The following is a 20,151-nucleotide window of genomic DNA, read 5'->3' on the forward strand; positions in this document are numbered from 1 at the left end:
AGGCGGAGGTTGCAGTGAGCCAAGATCGCACCATTGCACTCCAGCTTGGGCGACAAGAGCAAAACTCCTTCTCCAAAAAAAAAATAATAATAATTAAAAGAAAAAGATACCTTCAATCACACCAGACACTTCCCCGCCCTCCGCTGTCGTCCCTCTCTGGAGCCAACGGACACCACACGGTCTAAGCCGTTCACAGGAGTGGACAGAACAGTGGCCCGTCAGGAAGGAATAAAGGAAACTGCAGCTGATGCTGCTGAATGTTCTCCCGCTGCTTCACTTTCCTGGAGAGAAGCAGACCGGCTCTATTTCCCGCCTCTTGCAGGTTGGTGAAGTGTCATCTCACCGCCGCGTGCTGTGAGAGTCTGTCCTGTGTGATCTCAAGGAGCAGACACCTGCAGAGCCTGGACCTCACGGACAACGCCCTGGGTGACGGTGGGGTCGCTGCGCTGTGCGAGGGACTGAAGCAAAAGAAGAGCGTTCTGACGAGACTCGGGTAACTTCCTGGGGCGCCTGTTTGCGGGCCGGACTGGGAGGAGCGGGGGGACCCCAGCGTGAGGTTGCTTGAACAAGGATGATGATCTGGTTTCCGTAAGTCCATCAAGTTAGATGGAGGACAACCTTTGCAGCACCACAGATCTAGGTGTGAGTTCCAGCTCGGCTCCTACGGATGAGGCGCAGGAAGTGGCAAATGCTTGGGAACAAGGTCTGGAGGTAGAAAACCCTCAACTGCCTGTTGAACGACCCCTGCGTGCTAGTCCTGGTGCTAAGTGGCAGAAGTATGGAAGTGAAAAGACGTTGTTGTTGTAGTGTGAACAGTCTGGAGACAAAGACGGGCAGAAAGCAAGTGATGACCTGAGTGGTCCTTAAAACTTCTTTGAGCATCAGAACCACCCGGGGGCTTAAGACAGCTCTCCAGTATGGTGGACTGTGGTTCAGCCGTAAAAAGGAAAGTGCTGAGGCCAGGCGTGGTGGCTCACGCCTGTAACCCCAGCACTTTGGGAGGCTGAGGCGGGTGGATCACTTGAGGTCAGGAGTTCAAGACCAGCTGGACCAACATAGGGAAACCCTGTCTCTACTAAAACTACAAAAATTAGCCGGACGTGGTGGTACGTGCCTGTAATCCCAGCTACTCAGGAGGCTGAAGTAGGAGAATCGCTTGAACCCGGGAGGTGGAGGTTGCAGTGAGCCGAGACCATGCCACTGCACTCCAGACTGGGTGACAGAGCTAGACTCTGTCTCAAAAAAAAAAGGGAAGTCCTGCTACGTGCCACCACATGGATGAGCCTTGAAAACAAGCCAGCCACAAAAGGTCACATGGTGTATAATTCCATTTGTATACAATACCCCAAATAGTCAAATTCATACAGAAAGTAGAGAGGTTGCCAGGGCTAGAGGAATGGGAAATAGAAGGGGGATAGCTAAATGGGTCTGGCATTTCCTTCTGGGGCGATGGAAGTAGTCTGGAAGTTAGTAGAGGTGGCTGCACCGCACTGTGAACTGCTCTGGAATGGAATGTTTGTTATCACGTGTGAGCACTGACCATCCACTAGTCTTGTATATATGCTGCTTATAACTGTCCATGGCACTGGGGGCGGGTCACATTCCTATTGTATTAAGAGGCTTTAATCTGGGCACCCCCCCAACCTTTTTTTTTTTTTTTTTTTTTTTTTGTGACAGTCTCTGTCACCCAGACTGGAGTGGAGTGCAGTGGCACGATCTCAGCTCACTGCAACCTCCACCTTCTGGGTTCAGGCCTCAGGCTCCTGAGTAGCTGGGGCTCCAGGTGCCCACCACCACGCCCAGCTAATTTTTTTAATACATGTAGCAGAGACGAGGTTTCACCATGTTGGCCAGGCTGCTTTTAAACTTCTGACCTCAAGTGATCCGCCGGCCTCAGCCTCCCAAGTGCTGGGATGACAGGCGTGAGCCACCGCACCTGGCCAGGACCCCTTTCCTTCTTGAAGTCATGCATTGTTCTTCAAGTTCATCATGCCTTCATTCTCTGTCTCCTCAACTTCTGTGTGGTCATTCCCCTTCTTTAGTTCCCCTTCTAACTTTGTGTTTTATTTTTATGATTTTATTAAACTTTATCTTATTTCTTATAAAATCAAGGCTTACTTATCTTACTATAATACTGTCATTTATCTTTTGGCTCCATGTTCTATTTTTCTTTTTCTGCATTTTGTTGTTGTTGTTGTTTGAGACGGAGTCTCACTCTGTCGCCCAGGCTGGAGTGCAGTGGCGCAATCTGGGCTCACTGCAAGCTCCGCCTCCCGGGTTCACGCCATTCTCCTGCCTCAGCCTCCCGAGTAGCTGGGACTACAGGCACCCACCACCATGCCCGGCTAATTATTGTATTTTTAGTAGAGATGGGGTTTCACCGTGTTTGCCAGGATGGTCTCTATCTCCTGACCTCATGATCTACCCGTATCAGCCTCCCAAAGTGCTGAGATGACAGGCGTGAGCCACCACACCCAGCCTGCTTTTCTTTTAAATGTAGTCTCTCCCTTAGCCTTCTGTTCTTGACTGTGTCCACCTACAAACACTCCAAGCTTCACTGAACCACATTCTCCACCCTCTCGGCACCTGCTGTTCGGTAGCTGAGAATCACAGGATCAAAACAGGCAGTGGCGAGTTGCTGTCCTGTGCAATCGGGTCATGGATATAAACTTGTTTTCCCAGCATTAGTTATCTGGTCCACTCATTTTCCCTACTACCTGAGACAATTTCACAACAGTTTCATTCCCTGGAGACATGTGCACCTACCTTGTTCTTCTGGATGCTTAACAAACGACCCCCACCCCTTCAAATAATATAAAACCATTTACTTTGAAAGCCTCAACGTTCTCTCAAGAAGCCAACTCTGATCTGCACCAGTACACACAGCTGGGCGTGGTGGCAGGTGCCTGTAGTCCCAGTGACTTGGGAGGCTGAGGTTTGAACCTGGAAGGTGGAGGTTGCAGTGAGCTGAGATCGTGCCACTGTGCTCCAGCCTGGGTGACAGAGAGAGACTCTGTTGTGCAAAAAAAAAAAAAAAAAAAGGGGGGGTGGGTGTGTGTGCCCAGATTAAAGCCTCTTACTAACACAATAGGAATGTGACCGCCTTCCCGGGTGCCACGGAGAGTTATAAGCAGCGTACATACAAGACTAGTGGATGGTCAGTGCTCACACGTAGTAGCAAACATTCCATTCCAGAGCAGTTCACAGTGCGGTGCAGCCACCTCTACTAGCTTCCAGACTATTTCCATCGCCCGAGAAGGATACCCTGTACCCATTTAGCTGTCCTCCTTCTATTTCCCATTCCCTCTAGCCCTGGCAACCTCTCTACTTTCTGTATGAATTTGACTATTTGGGGTATTTTATACAAATGGAATTATACACCATGTGACCTTCTGTGGCTGGCTTCTTCGTTTTCAAGGCTCATCCATGTTGTGGCATATATCAGCACTGCCTTTTTTTTTTTTTTTTTGAGAGAGTCTAGCTCTGTCACCCAGTCTGGAGTGCAGTGGCATGGTCTCGGCTCACTACAACCTCCACCTCCCAGGTTCAAGCGATTCTCCTGCCTCAGCCTCCTGAGTAGCTGGGACTACAGGTGCCCGCCACCATACCCGGCTAATTTTTGTATTTTTAGTAGAGACAGGGTTTCCCTATGTCTTTATTTACCCACAATAAAGCATGGCCGGGCGTGGTGGTTCATGCCTGTCATCCCAGCACTGTGGGAGGCTAAGGGGGTTGGATCACCTGAAGTCAGGAGTTCGAGACCAGTGTGACCAACATGGCAAAACCCCATCTCTACTAAAAATACAAAAGTTAGCCAGGCTTGGTGGCGGGCACCTTTAATCCCAGCTACTCCGGGAGGGTGAGGCAGGAGAATCGCTGGAACCCGGGAGGCAGAGGTTGCAATGAACTGAGATGGCACCACTGCATTCCAGTCTGGGTAACAGAGCGAGACTCCATTTCAAAAAAACAAAAGTATCCCTGCAGTAGTTAATTTGACCCATGTTAATCAGAGGTTAGTTTCCTCCACGTTGGGAATCCCGCAGTCATTTGTGTTGCAGCACCTTTTACCATCACGGATTTGCCTCCCCCTTGCATCTATCCTCAGCCTCCCTCCTGGATGTTTTGTCTTTATAAATGCTCAGATATTATTTTAAAAGCAAAATGAAAAACAATCTAATCTCACCGTCTAGCCATAGGTGGCTAAAATAACTTGAGCTGCATCTTATGAACTTTTTACTCTATCATAAGAATTCTGGCTGGGTGCGGTGGCTCATGCCTGTAATCCCAGCACTTTGGGAGGCTGAGGCCGGTGGATCACTTGAGGTCAGGAGTTTGAGAACAGACTGGCCAACATGATGAAACCCCATCTCTACTAAAAACACAGGCGGGCTCCTGTAATCCAGCTACTCAGGAGGCTGAGTCAGGAGAATCGCTTGAACTGGGAAGGTGGAGGTTGCAGTGAACTGAGATCATGCCACTGCACCCCAGCCTGAGGGATAGAGCAAGACTCAGTCTCCAAAAAAAAAAAAAAATCCAAAATGCACAATCTAGAATGATTAGGACATGTAAAACCTATATAGCCACACCTTTTCACCCAATTCTAAACAATGACAAGTATTTTAAAGGTATATCTATTTTAGTGAACTTTTTTTTTTTTTTTTGAGAAGGAGTCTTAATTGCAACTCCAGGCTGGAGTGTAGTGGCACGATCTCGGCTCACTGTAAGCTCCGCCTCCCAGGTTTCCATGCCATTCTCTGTCTCAGCCTCCTCCCGAGTAGCTGGGACTACATGGCGCTCTGCCACCTCTTTGCCACACAGAGCTTTTTGTTTTTTTGTTTTTGTTTTTGTTTTTTAGTAGAGACAGGAGCCACCCTCTGTTAGCCAGGATGGTCTCTCTGATCTCCTGACCTTGTGATCCGCCTCCATCTCGGCCTCCCAAAGTGCTGGGATTACAGAGTTGAGCCACCGCTCCTGGCCTCCTGGCCTCTGGTGAACTGTTTCACAGCAACTTATGGATTTTGACATCCCACCCCAAAATAACCAGCGTGCTCCCCTCAAAATAGAAGAACACTCCTATATAATGCCATTATTTTATTTAATGAGGTCCCTTGGCTTTCTGTTGCTCTTAAGGTGAAATTCTAAACCCTTAGTATGACCTACGTGACCAGCCTCTGCTCTCACCACTCTCTGTGGCTCTGCTCTGGCCATCTAGTCGTCTTTGTTTCTCAAATGTGTCCCCTTCTTTCCACAAGCACAGTGTAGAGGTGATTTTTTATATCCATGCATTTGTCAATGTCCTTCCTGCCTTCTCACCTTTCTTCAGGTGCTGTGTTGCTTTCTCTGCAGGTCTGTGTTCCTTGTTATGTTCCCTCGCAACAGGCACGCTCAGCCTTTCTTTCATTGTCTTCCACAGCTATAATTTGAGTTACCCGCCATTTCTCAAAGTGAGAACCAAGCACGGTTGCTTCACCTGGGAACTCGTTAGAAATGCAAATATTTGGCCGGGCGTGGTGGCTCACCCCTGTGATTCCAGCATTTTGGGAGGCCGAGGCAGGTGGATCATCTGAGGTCAGGAGTTCAAGACCAGCCTGGCCAACATGATGAAACCCTGTTTCTACTAAAAACAAAAAAGTAGCCAGGCTTGGTGGCATGTGCCTGTAATCCCAGCTACTCGGGAGGCTGAGGCAGGGGAATCGCTTGAACCCCAGAGGTAGAAGTTGCAGGGAGTCGAGATTACACCACTGCACTCCAGCCTGGGCAACAAGAGCGAAACACCATCTCAAAAACAAACAAACAAACAAAAAAACCCCAAATATTTGGGTCTTTCATCAGAACAACTAAACCAGAAACTGGGAGGCAGAGCCCACCACTTTGTTTTTTTTCCCCAAAGGAAAAGTATCAAGGTGAAATTCGTACGGGTTGAACGAAGGATCCATCATTGATCTTTGGGGTTATTTCCTGGGTGTCCTGACCCTGCAGGTTGAAGGCATGTGGATTGACTTCAGATTGCTGCGAGGCACTCTCCTTGGCCCTTTCTTGCAACCAGCACCTGACCAGTCTAAACCTGGTACAGAATAACTTCAGTCCCGAAGGAATGATGAAGCTGTGTTCGGCCTTTGCCTGTCCCACGTCTAACCTACAAATAATTGGGTAAGTCCCCAGCAATTGCCTTCTGAAACACAGACCTGCTTCTGTTCCAGGCTTGTTAGCTGGTGAAGAAGCAGTTTAGGGGAAAAGTTGAGGTCATGGCTTGGCAGCCAGATTTTACTCTGTTGGTGAGTGACCACTACATTCTGAGTACCATGCTGGATGCTGGAGATACAGGAATACTGGAGATAGAGGCCAGGTGCCTAATATCATGGCTTACTTCTGAGTGTGTTGGAAAGGTACAGAAAGAACATTATAAATGTGTATGCTGAAAAATTAGAATTGCTGTATGGTCCAGCAATCTTACTTCTGAGTATGTACCCAAAAGAATTAAAAGCAGGATCTCAGATTTCACACCTATATTCATAGCAGCATAATTCACAATAACTGCCAAGAGGTGGAAGTAGCCCAGGCGTTCATGGATGAAAGGATAAACAGAATGTGGTATATACCTACAATGGAATTGTACTCAGCCTTAAAAAGAAAATTCTGGCCGGGTGTGGTGGCTGGAGCCTGTAATCCCAGCACTTTGGGAGGCTGAGATGGGTGGATCACGAGGTCAGGAGATCGAGACCATCCTGGATAACACGGTGAAACCCCATCTCTACTAAAAAATACAAAAAACTAGCCAGGCGTGGTGGCGGGCACCTGTAGTCCCAGCTACTCGGGAGGCTGAGGCAGGACAATGGCGTAAACCCAGGAGGCGGAGCTTGCAGGGAGCTGAGATCCAGCCACTGCACTCCAGCCTAGGTGACAGAGCGAGACTCCGTTTCAAAAAAAAAAAAAAAGAAAATTCTGACACATGCCACATGCTACATGATGGAATCTTGACATGCCAAGTAGAATAAGCCAGTCCTAAAAAGACAAATACTGTAGGATTCTACCTCTATGAGGTATGTAGAAGAGTGAAATTCGTAGAGACAGAATGGTGATTTCCAAAGGATTGGGGTGAGAGGTTGGGGAGTTGTGTAACAGGTGCAGAGTTTGTTTTGCAAGATGAAGAATTCTGGTGATAGATGGTTGTGGTGATGGTTGCACAGCCATGTGAGTGTACTTAACACCACTGAACAAATTCACCTAGCAGAAAATTTCTTCAGTAGCTCACATACAACATTTCAGCCTCCCCTCTCACTCCTTGTACGAGTCTAGAAGGCTGAGTTGATGGAGTTCACAGAAGTTCTTCAGGACCATCTCTTAAGACTAGTAGTTTTTCATGAGAAAGTGGCAGTTCATTGATGTCTTCAGTGTTTAGTGGTAGAAAACGCATTTGTCATTTAGGACCTCATATTCATAGACAAACAGGAGTTCAGAGATATCCCTGAGCATGAAGGAACACAGTTGTACTTGAAGGGAGTAAAATCTTGACTGGAGAAATATACAGCTGGCAGCATTGATAGCCTATTTGAGGCTGGTTGTGGTATATTTATGTATTTTACTTCAAGTTTTTTGAGATGGAGTCTGTCTCTGTTGCCCAGGCTGGAGTGTGGTGGTGTGATCTTAGCTCACTGCAACCTCCACGTCCTGGGTTCAAGCAATTCTCCTGCCTCAGCCTCCTGAATCGTGGAGATTATAGGTATGTGCCACCACACCCGGCCAATTTCTACATTTTTAGTAGAGATGGGTTTTCACCATGTTGGCCAGGCTGATCTCAAACTCCTGACCTCATATGATCCACCAGCCTCAGACTCCCAAAGTGCTGAATGATAGGCATGGGCCACCACGCCTGACCTCCTTGTGGTATATTTATAATCAATAGAAAATTTCTCAGTTGAGTAACTGTTTTCCCTGGTATGGTCCAGCTGATGGCAGTTGAGTTTATCCAGGGTTCAAATTCTAGCACATGGGTATAACCAGGAAGAAGTCAAAAGTGGCTGTGGTAGACCCTGGAATCATAGGAGGAAAGTGAAGACAGGATGGGGAAGATGGATTGAGAAACATGGCTCAATGAATCTGGGAGTCTTGGTGTGGTCAGAACTGTTAGTGACAAAATGAGCTGAAAAGATGGAGTGCTATTGAAAGAATGTGTTTGTATCCTTGACTTACAAGGCATGATAGCAGTTGACAAGATCAGTGGTGACTGGGACTTAGTAGTTGAAGTAGGATAGAAGTCAGACCTATATTTACTGATTGACCTGTTGTGGCTCTGTTTCCCCATCTGTGAAATGGGGGTGGTGCTATGTATCTATTTAAATATGTTTATTTCTTCTCTAGTAGACTGCAAGCTTGGTAAGGGGGGGAACTTTGCCTTGTCCATCCCTATATGGGAAGTCGTCATTTAATGTCATGGATACGTTCTTAGAAACTGTAACTTTAAGCAAAATGACATATAATGAAACCAATGTTTTCTCATGGTTATGACAATGACTCTGAAGAAAATGACGTTCTTTGAGAATCTGCTGTAGTAGTTTTGCTTAAAATCACTGTTTCCAAGAACCTATCAATGACATTAAGGGAGAACTTACTGTACCTTCCCAAACCCTGTAACAGGACCTGGCACAGAGACACTAAGGAAGGAATTCATGGATGGACTGAAGGATCATGCTTGCAGCTTAGGACGGTTGTGAGGAGCAGGTGCCTTTAAAAGCTCAGCGTAGTATCTGACATGTCCAAGTTTCTTTACAGGCAGAGAATTACTTTTATTCTATAGGGAACATGCTACTGTTATCAAGCAAAAGTGGCTCACTGCCTGATGTGCTAGAGGCCAGTACTGTGACATTGGAGATTTGAGGGGGAATAAAAGCCCTATACTGCAGGTCAGCTCACAAGGAGACAGGAGTCAAGCTCAAATCTGTCTCCCCATGCTGGCTTCAAGGCAGTATTTCTATTAGAAAAGGTTCAGGAAGTAGATTCTGAGATTAGTAGGTGATTAGAAGAAAAGGGGAGGTCTGGAAAGTCCTTGGGCATGTGTAATTATCTATTCATGCTACCTCATGGGTTGCATGTGCCAATTTAGCGAGAGTTAGTATAAAACCTGGTGGAAATTCAGGCTGTGACATCAGCAAGCTCATTCTCTGCAAACTCTAGCCTTGCCATACTTTTTCTAGCCTATTTCAGCCAGTTCTTTCATAAGTAGAGGGGGTGGGAGTCTACATGTTTCAGCAAGCTGTTTCTTTTATTGTCTGCCATCCTGCAAACTCAAGAATTTCTGTTAGTCATTGGTTTCTTTAACTCTTTTAACTACTGTTCCTTAAGAGTACAAGAAAAGGTTTGAGATCCTTGACGAGGCTTCCAGGAATTTTGAGGAAGGGAGAAGAGTCAAAAGCAACGTCTCAGTAGCGAGTCCTCTCTCTGTCTCCCCAGGCTGTGGAAATGGCAGTACCCTGTGCAAATAAAGAAGCTGCTGGAGGAAGTGCAGCTGCTCAAGCCCCAAATCGTAATTGACGGTAGCTGGCATTCTTTTGATGAAGATGACCGGTACTGGTGGAAAAACTGAAGATACGGAAACCTGCCCCACTCACACCCATCTAATGGAGGAACTTTAAATGCTGTTTTCTCAGAGCAAGCCATGCCCCTGGGAGTTCCTTCTCAAAGATGGAGAATGATTTCTGATTCTCATGAAGCCCTCAATGGTAGTGATTCTTTGTTCAATATACCTTGGTTACTGGATTTGAAGGCTGGAGACCTTCAAGTCATAGGACTGAGTATCTGTGAAATGTCAGTCCTACCTCAAAGCATACAGAGGGAATGAAATAAACACAGAGCATTTGGAAAAGGTGTCAAGTAGTGGTTTTCTTAACTAGTGAGGATATGGTTTAGGAGCAGAGAGGTTAGGAGGACCTAGATCTTCAAAAGCAGCCCCTGAATTTGGGTACCACAACTAGTGGTGGTTTTTTGTTTTTTGTTTTGTGTTGTTTGAGACAGTTTCGCTCTGTCACCCAGGCTGGAGTGCAGTGGGGTGATCTCCGCTCACTGCAAGCTCCACCTCCTGGGTTCACGCCACTCTCCTGCCTCCTGAGTAGTGCACCCGCCACCACACCTGGCTAATTTTTTTGTATTTTTAGTAGAATTGGGGTTTTACGGTGTTAGCCAGGATGGTCTCAATCTCCTGACCTTGTGATCCGCCCACCTCAGCCTCCCGAAGTGCTGGGATTACAGGTGTGAGCCACCGCACTTGGCCAACTAATTACTGGTTTTTTAAAGCACATACCTGAATACCAAAGTATGGTGTTACTGTCATTCAATATCTGAACTTATAAACATAAAGTCAAATTTATTCCTTAGTGTAATGAAAACTTGGTCTATCACAGTCTCTCTGAGTAGAGCAGACTTCTGATCTTTGTAGGCAGGAATTTGGGGAGGGTACAGAATGAGGTTGAACCTTGAAGGTATAAGGTAGCCTGTGGTTACTCAGGTGAGGCTGATTGGTACAGGTGTGTTCATCAGAGTGCATCCCTTCCCGACTGGCTGAATTTCAGATGCAAAGAGCAGCTGCTGGTTGGCTTGAAAAAAGCATGTTCACTGAGGTAAGTTGTCTTGGATCCATTGAATGGATTTAAGCCTGTCTAAGTAGTTACTTATTACCATGGCTACAGAACCATCGGTCTATTCCTAGAAGAGTGGAAAACTCTTACATTCTTGCCAAAATGTACTTCTTATGATTTATTGTAGTTATTTCTCTCATCCATGATAACGATGATGAATGATGATATCTAACACAGCCCTTACTGCATACCATGCCCTGTCCTAAGCCGTATGAATTACTTATTTGGTCTTTACAACACCTTAGAGGTAAGGATATTTCTTGCTTCCATCTTACAGATGAGGACATTGAGGTACAGAAAATAACAGTGCACAGCAAGGCCAGGCGCAGTGGCTCACACCTGTAATGCCAGCACTTTGGGAGGCGGAGGCAGGTAGAATACGTGAGGTCGGTGGTTTGAGACCAACCTGGCCAACACGGTGAAACCCCATCTCTACCAAAAATACAAAAATTAGCCCAGTGTGGTGGCTCGTGCCTGTAATCTCACCTACTTGGGAGGCTGAGGCAGGAGAATCGCCCAAACCTGGGAGGTGGAGGTTGCAGTGCACCGAGATCATGCCACTGCACTCCAGCCTGAGTTGACAGAGTGAGACTCCATCTCAAAAAAAGAAAAAAAAAAAAAGGATGCACAGCCAGTAAGTAACAGAGCTGCCATTCAGACCCAGGAAATCCATTTCTGGGGTTCATTCTACTAACTGAAATGTTGCCTCTACCATACAACCACCTTCTATGAGCCACTCACTGTACTGTGTGTAAATCTGTAACTCCAGCAACCCCTTTCAAACTGGGGAATGTGTTAGCATCATTCCCTGTCAGCATATATTAGACAGGGACTGGCATGCCCCCTTTTCTGCTCCCATTGCAACGGAGCTGGTAAAGTTTATATCGGTATAGGAGAAACGTCAACTCTGCAGTTTGTTCTTGTAAGCATTATCTTCAATATATGGTTCCTTTGCAGGAATACTTTTTAAATACTTCTGTGTTCTGGGAGTGTTTGTTTAAATACTTGGACATTGGACCAATGTGATGGGGGTTATGAGGTGAATGGGGTAGAGTAGTAGGGGAAAAGTTAGCCCTTCAGAATCAGAATATCTGTCTTCAAGATACCTTTTCTCCCACATGGGACACATATCCATCTAACATAAAGACAAGGCAAGGAGGTCAGGCAGGGTGGCTCACGCCTGTAATCCCAGCACTTTGGGAAGCTGAGGTGGGTGGATCACGAGGTCAGGAGATCAAGATCATCCCGGCTAACACGGTGAAACCCCATCCCTACTAAAAGTACAAAAAATTAGCCAGGCGTGGTGGCGGGCGCCTATAGTCCCAGCTACTTGGGAGGCTGAGGCAGGAGAATGGGGTGAACCTGGGAGGCGGAGCTTGCAGTGAGCTGAGATCGTGCCGCTGCACTGCACTCCAGCCTGGGCAACAGAGCAAGACTCAGTCTCAAAAAAAAAAAAAAAAAAAAAAAAAAAAAACCCACCATTAATGTTTGTGTTAACAAAGCATTACTATGTTAGTCTTGTCTATTACCTTATATATAGCTAAAAATACACAATGTCCTCCTCCTGTGTCCGGTCAATTATCTTGAGCACTGCTGCTACCCCACCCCCAACTGTGACAAATATCCCACTATGTAAAGTTGCAGCCAAAGGGAAGGTCAAAGGGAAAAGCTAAGTTTAGAAACTGTTTTATTTTTATTTTTTAGAAACATCTCACTATCTTGCTCAGGCTAGTCTTGAACTCTTGGGCTCAAGTGATCCTCCTGCTTCAGCCTCCCAAAGTGCTGCAACTACAGGTGTGAGCCACTGTGCCCAGCTTCAAGTTTTTGATGCTGACCTGTGTTCAAATTCTGGCTGCTCTGAGTGACTTTTGTGACACTATACAAAGGTCAACTTCCATGGGCTTTTGATTTATCTGTAAAGTAGGAAAAATTGTACTTACCCTATAGAATTAGTTTCAAGAAGAGCTGAATCTCTGTAAAGCAACTCTAAAGTGGCTGGAGAATTCACTCCATCAATATTTACCTACATGTATTAGTTGTCTGTTGCTGTTTACAACATTACCACAAACTTGGCAGTTAAAACTCATGATCTCAGCATTTGAGTCCAGATATGACTCAGCTGGATCCTCTGTCTCAGGGTCTCATAAGGCTGCAATGAAGGTGTTGGCCAGGGCTGTGGTCTCATCTGTGACCCAACTGGGACAAGGACCTCTTCCAAGTTCATGCAGGTCCCGGGAGCATCTATTTTCAGGCTGCTGGACTGAGGGCCTTGGTTTCTCGACTGTCAGCTCCAGGCCATCCCCAGCTCTTTTCTGCTTGGCCTTCTCCATATGGCAGATTGCATCTTCAAAGCCAGCAAGACAGTCAGTTGCTCAGCAAGACAGAATCTCATGGCATCACAGAAGTCAGATCCCATCAACCCTGCCGCATCCTGTTTGGATAGAAGTAAGTTACAAGCCCCTTCCACACTCGAGGGAAGGGGATCTGGCAAGATGGGAACACCAGGAGGAGGATCATGGAATCGCCTAGAATCTGATGTGCTCCACACTGGCAGAAAGCTGTGTTCTACTCACTGCTGCCTGTTGGAAAAGAGTTTCTTTCTCTTGAGCCTCTTGGCCATCTCCAAAGGTAGAGGAGGGAGTTACCCATGTGGTACGACTAGGAGGGAGGAAGTGAACCTTCTAAGTGCTCTTCACAAGCTTCCTGTCTCCAGACGTGTACACACTTTCCTGTTTCATGCAGCAAGCTTTGCTTTGGATGGGATGGGTAGGCAGAAGACTGATTGTAGCAGAGTGCTAGGAAGCTACAGATACAGGCCACCTGCCTCAGTCGTGTGTGTGTGTGTGGTGGGTTGTTGTTGTTGTTGTTGTTGTTTAAAGGCAGTTTTGCTCTCATCACCCAGGCTGGGGTATAATGGTAAGATCTAGGTTCACTGCAACCTCTGCCTCCCAGGTTCAAGCAATTCTCATGCCTCAGCCTCCCGAGTAGCTGGGATTACAGGTGCATGCCACCATACCTGGCTAATTTTTGTATTTTTAGTAGCAATGGGGTTTCTCCATGTTGGCCAGGCTGGTCTCAAACTCCTGACCTCAGGCGATCCACCCGCCTTATCCTCCCAAAGCGCTGGGATTACAGGGGTGAGCAACGATACCCAGCCTGGCCTCAGAACTTTGAAGAATAGGGATGACACCTTGACTTCTACCCAACTCCTTGTTTCTTATTCTAAATTCCAAAAGTAGAGGATGAAGTAATGATTAGTCTGTAGAAACCCTATGTGCTGGCCACTGCCCTCAGGCTGATGGGGCAAGACGAAGATCCTTGTTCTCCTAAAATGTATTACTTTCTAGTGGACAAATATGTGAACTGCAGGTGTTCTGACAGCTAAAATGGCAGGTTAGCAAGAGACTAGGACTATTCTGTTTTTCTAGACTAGCTATCTTTATGAGGTCTGAGAGAAAAACACTTTTCTGCACTGATGTTTTCTCATCAAGTTCAGGACATGACATACAATGAGAAAAATGAAAACATCCCCCTTCCTACATAGTTTTTTTTAACATTTGTACCACGGGGAGGGAAGAGCGTCAGGAAGGCAAGTGACATGGTCCTGGAGGGCAACCGTGGTGAGTCCCAGACCCCACACCGGCCTGGTGCATCACACCATGGGTAGGACAGGTGGCAGGGCTGCCTCCCTGCTGATCTGGGCTCTTATCTCTGAAGAAGGACCCTTTCCTCATCCGTGAGTCAATAGAGACTTCACCTCCACCTACCCGCCACGCTCTGTAGCTGGGGTGTGTGTAGAGCCGCACAAACTCCGATGCTTTAAGCTGCACGGCACAGAACGTCCACCTGAGCTCACTGAGCAGAAGCTTCCTGGGTCGGTGAACCCTGTCGGACACCAACTCCCTGTGCTGCTGGTGAGTTTCCCCTGGTGCCCGCTGGGTGGCAGCAGAGCGTCATCTTCCCTGAGACCCTCCGGGGAGCAGGGTGGGCTCCTCCCCACCATCCCCACTGCTGTGGATTTTCTCACGGCAGGCACCGCTGACAGTGGGGTTAGCCACTTCCACATCGGGGTCCCGCCTGTGAGCTGTAGGGTGTTCAGTGACGTCCCTGCTTTTACCTGCTAGGTGCCTTCCCTCCCCCAGTTGTGACAACCAGAAGAGTCTTCAGACACAGATGTGACCGGGGCACCTTCCTGAGACCCGCTGGTCCACGTGAAGCAGGAAACCCTCCCTCACCAGCACACCCAGTGACTTCCCCTTCCCCTCGCTGGACGCGACTGGTTCGCAGGAAATCCGTGTCAACGGTGCTCAGAAGGTATCAGCCACTTTTTGGTTCTATTGGAGGTGACCGCTGCTTAGCAGACACCCAAGAATGTAGGTTTATTCTTTACCTCTAGCTTTATTCCCCATTGTCAAAATGGAATCAACCAAGATAATCTGGAGGCCCAGGTGTAAAATGACAATGTGGGTGCTTTGTTCAAAAATTAAGAATTTCAAGATGACTATGAGTCACTATACTGAGCCCGGGCCCTGGATGAAATGCTCAGGCCGCAGACCCAAGCAGCTGGCCTCCATTGCAGCTGATTGGACCAGGAGCCAGCATTTGAAAGACAGCCCGTCTTTAAGCTGCCTAATGACCTGTAGGCCGCCCCTGACCAAGGTAAGAGATGAAGTAGGGTATCCTTGTTCACAACAGCCAAAAGGTCCAGACAACCCACGTGTCTATCAACAGATAAACGGGTAAACAAAATGTGGTCTATCCACACAATGAAATAATATTCGGCCATGAAAAAAGAATGCAGGCTGGGTGCAGTGGCTCATGCCTGTAATCCCAGCACTTAGGGAGGCTGAGTTGGAGGCTCACTTGAGCCCAGGAGTTTGAGACCAGCCTGTGCAACATGGTGAAACCCCATCACTACTAAAAATACTAAAAATTAACTAGGTGTGGTGGTACATGCCTGTAGTCCCAGCCCCTTGGGAGGCTGAGGTGGGAGGATCACTTGATCCTGGTAGGTCAAGGCTGTAGTGAACCGAGATTGTACCACTGTGGTCTCCAGCTTGAGTGACAGAGTGAAACACTGTCTCATTAAAAAAAACCAAACACAAACAAAAAAAACGGGTGCAGTGGCTCATTCCTGTACTTCTAGCACTTCGGGAGGTGGAGGCAGGCAGGTCACCTGAGGTCAGGGGTTCAAGACCAGCCTGGCCAACATGGTGAAACCCCGTCTCTACTAAAAATACAAAAATTAGCCCAGGGTGGTAGCATGTGCCTGTAATCCCAGGTACTCGGGAGGCTGAGGCAGCAGAATCACTTGAACTCGGGAGGCGGAGGTTGCAGTGAGCCGAGACTGCACCACTGCACTCCAGCCTGAACAACAGAGTAAGACTCCATCTCAATTTAGAAAAAAGAAAAAAAGGAATATAGTAGAGATACATGCTACAACATGGATCAACCTCGCAAGCATTATGCTCTGTAAAGAAGCCAGACACAAAAGGCCACTCGTGTGATTCCATTGATACGAAATGACCAGAAGAGGCAAATCCACAGAGACACAAGATGAGAGTTTGCCCAGGGCTGGGAGGGGAGGGGGGAATGAGTGACTGTTCCTGGAGGGGGTTTCCTTTTGGAGTGATAGAGGTACAACTATGTGAATATACTAAAGCATCATTTCATTGTACACCTGAAAATGGGTGAATTACATGGTTTGTAAAGTATTTTTTAAAAAGCAAAAAAAGATGAACCAGTATAGTTGCCTCCATCCAAGATCTGATTCAGAACTCCTGAGGAAACAAGGAAATAAGGCAGTTAAAAGGCAGGAAATTGGGCTGGAAATTTATTAGACGGTGAAAGTGAAAAAGATGTGGTGTGCGGAGTGGAGAGAGCTCAGGGCTGCACTTTTATGCAGGGGGTGTTATCAGCACAGTATTCAGGGCTTGGGAAGTTTTCATTAACCTGAAAATATAGCAGAAACCTGGCTGGGCGTGGTGGCTCACGCCCATAATCCCAGCAATTTGGGAGGCCAAGGCAATTGGATCACCTGAGGTCAGGAGTTCAAGATCAGCCTGGCCAATGTGGTGAAACCCCATCTATATCAAAAACAAAAAATCAAGCTGGGTGTGGTGGCAGACGCCTGTAATCCCAGCGGCTTGGGAGACTGAGGCACGAGTGTCACTTGAACCCGGGAGACAGAGGTTGCAGTGAGCCAAGATCATGCCACTGCACTCCAGCCTGGGCAACAGAGTGAGACTGTCTCAACTGGGGAGAGAGCAAACTTCAGGTTCCTGGGCCCCATGGCCAATTCTTATAGCGGAACCCAGGTGAAGCCTGGGAATATGCATTTTAAAAAGCTTTCCTAAGCCATTCTGATGCAAGTGCTCTTCGGATCACACTCTCAAAGCCAGAACTACAGAAAAGGAAGCTCTGAGTATACCACATGTATTGGTCAGAGAGAATAAGGGCTGGAGGGTGAGGACCCTGTTTGATGGAGAAAGAAAAGAGAAGGAAATTCTGGAGGAGAGGAGCTGAGACAAGTCCTAAGACCATAAATCAGGGGTTGGCAATTTTTTTCTGTAAAAGGCCAAATGGGCCAGGTATGGTGGTTCATGCCTATAATCTCAGCACTTTGGGTGGCCAAGGCGGGAGGATCACTTGAGCCCAGGAGTTCAAGACCAGCCTGGGAAATGTAGTGAGACTCTGTCTCTACAAAAAATAAACTTGAAAAAAATTAGCCAGGCGTGGTAGCGTACACCTATGGTTCCAGCTACTCAGGAGGCTGAGGGGTGAAAATCACTGGACCCCAGGAGGTCAAGACTGCAGTGAACCATGATCGCACCACTGCACTCCAGCCAGGGCAATAGAGTGAGATCCTGTCTCCAAAAAAAAAAAAAGCCAAACAGTAAAAATTTTAGACTTGGGGGCCCATTTAGTCTCTGTTGTAACTGCTCAACTCTGCTGATATAAGGTAAAAGCAAACATAGCAAATACAAAGAAAATTTTGTCACTTGCAACATGGATGAACCTGGAGGATGTTACATTAATGAGCCAGGCATAGTAAGATACAGATGGTCCCTGACTTGTGATGGATTTGACCTTACTTACAATGGTATGAAAGTGACATTCAGTAACAACTGTACTTCGAGTACCCACAGAACCATTCTGTCTTTCGGTATGCAATCAATCACATGAAATAGTCAACACTTTATTATAAAATGGACTGTGTATTGGATGAGTTTACCCAACTGGAGGATAATGTAAGCATTAGGAGCAGGTGCAAGGTAGGCTAGGCTACGTTATGATCTTCTGTGGGTTAAATATATTGAATGCATTTTCCCAGACTGGGCAACATAGATCCCATCTCTTAAAAAAAATTTTTTTAACTAGCCAGATGTAGTGGTACACACCTGTAGTCCCAGCTACTCAGGAAGCTGAGGCAGGAGGATGGTTTGAGCCCAGGAGATCGAGGTTGCAGTGAGTCATGATTGCACCACTGCACTCCAGTCAGGGTGACAAAGTGAGACACTATCAAAATTTTTTAGGCCAGGTGTGGTGGCTCAAGTCTAATCCCAGCACTTTGGGAGGCCGAGCTGGGTGGATCACTTGAGGTCAGGGGTTTGAGAGCAGCCTGGTCAACATGGTGAAACTCTCTCTATCAAAACTACAAAAATTAGCCAGGTGTGGTGGCAGGCACCTGTAATCCCAGCTACTCAGGAGGCTGAGGCAGGAGAATTGCTTGAACTCAGGAGGCAGAGGTTGCAGTGAGCCGAGATCACACCACTGCACTCCAGCCTGGGTGACAAGAGCAAGACTCCATCTTAATTTTTTTTTTCAATCTATATTTTCAACGTATAGTGGGTTTATCAGGACGTAGCCCCATTGTAAGTTGAAAAGCATCTGTATTGTATGATCTCAGTTACATGGAATCTAAAGTCAAACTCACAGAAGCAGAGAGCAGAATGATGGTTTCCAGAGGCTGAAAGTGATGGGGAGGTGGAGCCTGGGGAAGTGTTGGTCAAAGGATATAAATTTTGATGTTACAGGAGGAATAAGTTCAGGAGACCTGTTATTGTACAACAAGGTGACTACAGTTAACAGCAAAATATCATGTACTTGAAACCTGCTAAGTGAGTAGATGTTAAGTGTTTTTTTTGTTTTGTTTTGTTGAGACAGGGTCTCCCTATGTTGCCCAGGCTGGTCTTGAACTCCTGGGCTCAAGGGATCCTCCTGCGTGGCCTCCCAAAGTGCAGGGATTACAGGCATGAGCCACCGCGCCCAGCCCTGATGTTAAATATTCTTACCACAAAAAAATAAGCATGCAAGGTAATGTACAAATTAATCAGCTCAATTTAGCCATTCCATAATGTATACATATTTCTTTTTTTTATTTTTTTTTTTTTACGGAGTCTCTCTGTCACCCAGGCTGGAGTGCAGTGGCAGGATCTTGGTTCACTGCAACCTCTGCCTCCCAGGTTCAAGTGATTCTCCTGCCTCAGCCTCCTGAGTTGCTGGGATTTCAGGTATTTTTAGTTGAGATGGGGTTTCATCATGTTGGCCAGGCTGGCTGGTCTTGAACTCCTGACCTCAGGTGATCCACCTGCCTCAGCCTCCCAAAGCGCTAGGATTACAGGCGTGAGCCACTGCACCTGGCTGTAAACATATTTCAAAACAGCAGATTGCACACCATAAATATATATAATTTTGTCCATTTAAAATTTTTTTAATTAAAAAAATATAAACATTTTGAAGAAAACACAAAAGCAAATGGGTTTGGCTGTGTTCTCATGAAATTTTATTTGCAGAAACAGGCAGCTGGCACAGTTTGGCCTTTGGGGCATTTTGCTGACCCCTGCTGGATATGAGGATCTTGCAGACTGGCTTGTCTGTGTTCCCTGTTTGTCCTGGACTGACTGTCCCGCTGTTACCCACATTTCTGTAAGGGTTATGAGCTGGGCACCAGGGATCAGTGGTGCAATCCTGGAAGGGGGCCTCCTGGCAGCTTGAACGGTTGAAGGTACACAGGACTGCTCAGGTTAAGGCCCTAGCCCATCCCCTGGCCGAACCCACCACATTGGACCTGCTTGTCTGTGATGATAGGTTTTATGTGTCAGCGTGCCTGAGCCACGGGGTTCCCAGATTAAGCATTGTTTCTGGGTGTATCTGGGAGGGTATTTCCGGTTGAGTTTAGGGTCTGAATTTGTGGATTTAGTAATGCAGATTGCCCTCCCTTCTGTGAGTGGACTCATCTCATCCGAGAGTCTGAACAGAACAAAAAGGTGGAGAGGAGGGAGTCATTCACCTTGTTTGCTTCCTGACCGCCTGCCTGTTGGAGTGGGGACACCTATCTTCTCCTGCCCTGGAACTGGGATATGGCACCCTCGGCTCCCCTGGTTCTCAGGCCTTTGGACTCGGACTGGAACCACCCCACAGGCGTTCCTGGTTCTCCAGCTTGCAGACGGCAGATCGTGAGACGACTCAGCCTCCACGATCGTGGGAGCCAAATCTTGTAATAAACCCCCGTCTCTGTTCT

General features: G+C 47.0%; 1 protein-coding gene across 1 annotated transcript in view; it reads left to right on the forward strand.

The window, feature by feature from the left end:
- Window positions 1-9,860, forward strand: part of NLRP5 (NLR family pyrin domain containing 5) — a 72,610-nt gene extending 62,750 nt beyond the window's left edge. The window contains exons 14-16 of the mRNA XM_031660385.1: window positions 323-493; window positions 5,980-6,150; window positions 9,448-9,860. Of these exons, the coding sequence (XP_031516245.1) occupies window positions 323-493; window positions 5,980-6,150; window positions 9,448-9,580 (475 nt within the window). The 3' untranslated portion in view covers window positions 9,581-9,860. The remainder of the gene's footprint in view (window positions 1-322; window positions 494-5,979; window positions 6,151-9,447) is intronic.
- Window positions 9,861-20,151: the final 10,291 nt, after the last annotated feature.

Source organism: Papio anubis, chromosome 20, assembly GCF_008728515.1.
Source record: "Papio anubis isolate 15944 chromosome 20, Panubis1.0, whole genome shotgun sequence".
Lineage (NCBI taxonomy): Eukaryota > Metazoa > Chordata > Mammalia > Primates > Cercopithecidae > Papio > Papio anubis.